General features: G+C 41.5%; 1 protein-coding gene across 1 annotated transcript; it reads left to right on the forward strand.

Annotated features, from left to right (window-relative positions):
• Positions 1-574: 574 nt before the first annotated feature.
• LOC149375517 (uncharacterized) lies at positions 575-4762 on the forward strand. The gene has a single exon (XM_089598416.1). It carries the CDS (start codon positions 2174-2176, stop codon positions 4370-4372), a length of 2199 nt encoding a protein of 732 aa, XP_089454542.1. The 5' UTR covers positions 575-2173; the 3' UTR covers positions 4373-4762.
• Positions 4763-5229: the final 467 nt, after the last annotated feature.

Genomic DNA, 5229 nt, shown 5'->3' on the forward strand with positions numbered 1-5229 from the left:
CCGGTGCGTGCACTGCCTACATATAATACGACGACCGAGACGGGACCACGAGTAAATCTAGCAAGCACGAAAGAAAAAAGAACGGAGATTACTAATGGGGCACAAGGGGCAGCAGCGAGTGAAAAACGCTGTATATACTGCGGTGGCCGAACTGGACACTCAGTCGAGGAATGCCGAAGATTGATGGCTTTGATAAATGACAGGAAAACGTCAAGAGATAACGGGAGAAAACCAAAAAGAAACTGCAACTATTGTCAGAGACCAGGACACTACGCGAGAGACTGACGCTCACGTAAGCAAGACAGAGAGGAGGAGGAGAGACAGCGTAACGGAGGGTATAACTAACCCGTAGAAAATACCAATATCAACAGAAACGCGTATAATTTTGGGGGCAGAAATGATAAGTACAATAATTACAATAATTACAACAATTATAACAGGGGCTATAACAATGGCCTATTGGAGCCGTATAACAGAAATGATAACTACTACAACAGAAACAACACTTACAACACTGGAAATAACGGAAATAGCAATTACAATAATAGGAATACCAATTATTATGATAGGAATGATCACAATAACAGGTACAATAACTACAATCCCACGGGCAGTAATTATTACTCCAACCGCGGCTACGGTGACCCTTATAATAATAACAACGGGGACACATCCAACCGTTATGGAAATGACTATACAAATCAGGACAGTAGGGACGGCTATAATAGAAACTTTATAAGACCTGGGCCACCACAAGATAGGGGCCCACCGCAGCCAAGAAACATCGAATACGGCCCTGATAATAGGAGAGACGGATCGGCTGCTTTAAACTCGCAAGATGTTCGGCGTGGTCCCCAAACGCCGAGCATAAACTAGAGAGAGAGAGAGAGAGAGAGACGGAAAAAAGCGTGTCCGGTGAAGAAGAAGGTGCGAGAGAAAAGCCGCAAAAGGTGGAGCAAGAAGTAGTGGAGGTGGAGACGCACAACAGTCCGAATACTAACGCAGTGCAGGAAAAAATAGAAAGTAATAAGGCAGAATGCGAAAATACTCCTAGACAACGAGGAGGCAAACGTACAAGAAGAGGGAGGAGAGCCCGCAAAAAGAGTAATCGGACAAGGGCGTCGGACACATATATTGAGAATGACGAACCGAAGCTTTCGGAGTGTGACAAAGAAATAAAGCAGCTTCGCGCTACATTACAGTAGTCGACTTCAAGTCAGGATTTTTTTAAATTGAAGTGCACGAAGACGATGCGCACAAAACAGCATTTTCAGGGCCGGACGGGCATTACCAATACAAAAGAATGCCCATGGGATGTAAAGACTCGCCGAACACATTTTTAAGAGCAATTGCGCTAGCACTCGCAGGCTTGCAAGGTCATGAGGTTGAAGTATATCTTGACGACATAATGGTTTTTGCAACCAATCTTCAAGAGCATGGGGAGCGATTTACTAAATTATTGAAACGATTAGCAGACGCAAACTTGACAATCGAACCCAAGAAAAGCCAATTTTTGAAGAGGGAAGCAAAGGTGTTGGGCCATATTGTAGATAATGGACAAATAAAGACCGATCCTGAGAAGATCGAAGCAGCCAAAAAGTACCCACGTCTGACAAACGCAAAAAAGGTAAAACAATTTTTGGGATTTTCCGGATATTATATGTGATTCATAAAAGGCTATGCGAAGATCGCCCGACCCTTATCTATGCTATTAAAGAAGGGTACAAAATTTACGTGGGGTGACAACGAAGAAAACGCATTCAAAACTCTTATCGAAATACTGTGTAGCGGACCAGTGCTCGTTGCCCCAGACTTGGTGAACCCTTTATCGTCACGACAGACGCGTCAGATTACGCGATTGGAGCGATCCTTAGTCAGGGAGGGATCGGAAAAGATAGACCGTGTGAGTACGCGTCTTGCTGCCTTAAAGGGAGTGAACTTCGCTACCCAACATACAACAAAGAGTTATTGGCGATCGTATTTGCAAAGGAGCAATTCAGACCATATCTATACGGGCGCAAATTTACGGTGATTACAGACCACGAGCCGCTGAAGCACTTTCACTCATCTAAAAAACCAGACATTAGTTTTAACAGGCTTGAAGCAAAACTGAGAGGATATAATTTCGAAGTTATATACCACCCGGGCGTAAACAACGGACCACCAGACGAACATGGTCCAGTCGGAGGAAAGTGAGAACGCGGTACGAGACGAACGCAATGACCACTCAGAAGTCGCACCCCCAGATAAATGGTTAGATTATTTAAAGGACAAAACGCCAAGGGAAGCTTGTGAATGCGCACAACCTGGTAGCACCCTGACAAAAATATCGAAAATACCATCCGACCCACCCGGAAACTGTTTATTCCACAGCCTTATATGGTTATACGAACTCGACATCTCAACTGCCGAGTTACGAATGATTCTGCGGAATTCTAATCTATTACAAAAATGCAGAGAGCCGAAAGAAACAAAGGAAATTTTGGAGTCACAAACAAGGTATGGGAACAGCGATTGTACTTATCTGTTCTCTCAAGAATTTAAGAAAAATATTTGTGTACATGTTGCACTAACCAATGGAAATTATATTTACACTCATTACATTGCTACAACAGACGGTGAATTTGGCCATTTACATCTAGAAGGCGTAGGTGAAAATGCACATTACACGCCTCTTATACAAGTTTCTAGCGCGATAAATACAGAACATGAGTCAGGGACAGAGACCCAAAAAGACCGTAGCAGTAGTGAAGGAAGTGAGGAGCGTAAGCATAAGTCCGAACTAGACAAGAGAGTAGACAGAGGCAAGCAAGGGAAGGAGGACAAAAGTCATTCAGAAAAGGGGAAAAACACTTCCGAAAGTGCAGCGGATACAAGTAAGCATACGGAAAAACGGGGAGAGCAAACAAACAGCGACGATGACAGCAATGGAAGTTCAGTAGAGGAAGAAGGAGAGCAAGCCAACGAGTTAAATGACGGGCTATGCGAAACAGAAAGCGAGGACGAAGCCAACACAGTCATACACTCACAATCGATGGAAAAATATAGAGTGTGCAGAACACGCCTACTAACGGCAACGCCACCATGGGCACCAAAAGAGGGGGAAGATCCACCCCTATTACGAAAACTCAACAGGATCGAGGGCCACGCATTTAAGTACTTAGACAATCTAGCATTTATGACGATAACAGAGGCAGTACCCAATACAAAGGTCATAGATGCGCTGCACGAGAGGGGATACATTAATCCAACACGCATGAATAACGAAGGAAAAAGCATCGGAGAAACTAAAATAATAAATACAAGGAGAATAAAAATTATGCATACGTATGTGAAGCAACATTTTGAAGAAACGGCGGTTAAATCAAACATTAAAAAATGTTTTAAGGCCCTTAAAGAGGTAATAGAAGCAAATGAAATAAAAACGATTGGTATCGTTAGGGACCTAGCGATCCTCAATCTAACCCAGTGGGGATGCTTTGTTGATACCTTTGAGGAAATATTCAAAGATATTAGACTAGAAGCAGTACCCTACTCAAACACTCTTGTAATCCCACCAGCAGATCAAAGGTTTAAAATCATTAGAGAATATTACAAAGCGGCAATAGGTGGACATAGGGGAATGAATAAAACATGTAACAGAATCGCCAAAGATTACTATTGGAGAAACGTGCCCCCGGATGTAAGACAAGTCATCCTGGGATGTACATCATGCCAAACGAAAAAACTCGTCCGAACTAAAACAAAACAAACAAAACAAGCAATGCTTATCACCGACACACTGAGTAGACCGTTCGAAAAAATCTCTATAGTTTTCTACCAGCCCATCAGTAAACCCTCAGCAAATAAGTATACACATATTTTATCTATACAAGACTGGCTTACAAAATTTATAGTTCTCGCACCGGTGAAGAGAGCAACAGCCGAAAAAACGATAAGAGCGATAACAGATAAGTTTATAGCGTACTTTGGGCCGCCGGAACATTTATTATCGGACCGAGGCACACACTTTATGAATAAAAGTATGGATGAACTTGCAAGGATAGACAAAATGGGCAGCACAGCGTTCCACCCACAAACAAACGGCGCTATCGAAAGAATGCACCATACTCTTACGGAATACATCAAGGCATATGTAGAACAAAATGATCACTGGGACGAACATTTACCGATGTGCATGCACTCATACAACACAACGGATCATCAGAGTACGGGATACTCACCGTACGAATTAGTTTTTGGACAAAAAGCTAGAACACCATCTAGTATCAGACTGCCACCTAAGGGCCAAACTTCGGATGAATATTTCAAAGAGTTAGTTGAGACCCTGACAGATGAGAACCATCGCAGCAATGAACCAAGTTCAGGCTAAATACTGATCAAAGTATTACTATGACCGCCAACTGAATACAAGATATTTTCTAGAGGGAGAAATGGTTTATGTGCTAAAAAAGCCATCAAGCAATACGAGGGCCCGTATAAAATAACAGGAATTTATTACATTAACAAAAATGTAAAACTTCAGAGAGGTGACGAAATAGGATTATCCCACGTAGATAAAATCAAAAAAGCATGCTTAATAAAAACCCCGCCAGAGAATGCTAACAGGGTGAGGCACACGAAAGAACCTCACTAAATATCTGATTGTACGTAAAAATTTTTCGCAGCCTTTGGACGCAGCGCGAAAATATGACAAGAAGAGAGGGATTAATTAGGTTTATGATAAAACTTTTTTTCGCGGCCCCCGGATGCAGCGCGAAAATATGACAAGAAGAGAGGGATTAATTAGGTTTACGATAAAACTTTTTTTTTGCGGCCCCGGACGCGCCGTGAACTAGATATTCATATACGCTAGACTTAGATTTGCAAAAAAAAAAAAAAAAACAACTATAATGGGAAGGTACGCAAGAACAAAGCATTAATAACATTAATTAATTGTAATTTGATGTAACGTGAATGAAAAAAAAGCAAAGCGAATGAGGGGCGCATGTGGCACTCTCTAGTGAGTAGACGTACTTAATAGGAGTAGAATTAACTTACAGGCCAAATTTACAAATTATGGATGGTAAAGACAAATAAAAAGGAAAAAATATACGTATAGGCTGACATATACTTGTAAATTAAAATAATTTTATTCTTGAATACCCAATTGACTTCATTACTGTAAAAAAAAAATTTTAGCAATCATTGTTAGGTAGAGAGGAGCATGGAGGAATGATGAAAAATAAA

This window comes from Copidosoma floridanum, unplaced genomic scaffold, assembly GCF_036245765.1.
Source record: "Copidosoma floridanum isolate Cflo_tuat_1 unplaced genomic scaffold, Cflo_Japanese_pri ptg000006l, whole genome shotgun sequence".
Classification (NCBI taxonomy): domain Eukaryota; kingdom Metazoa; phylum Arthropoda; class Insecta; order Hymenoptera; family Encyrtidae; genus Copidosoma; species Copidosoma floridanum.

Excerpts from the sequence above, each read along its gene's own strand:
- LOC149375517 (XM_089598416.1), top strand. The coding sequence starts at position 2,174 with ATGGTCCAGTCGGAGGAAAGTGAGAACGCGGTACGAGACGAACGCAAT.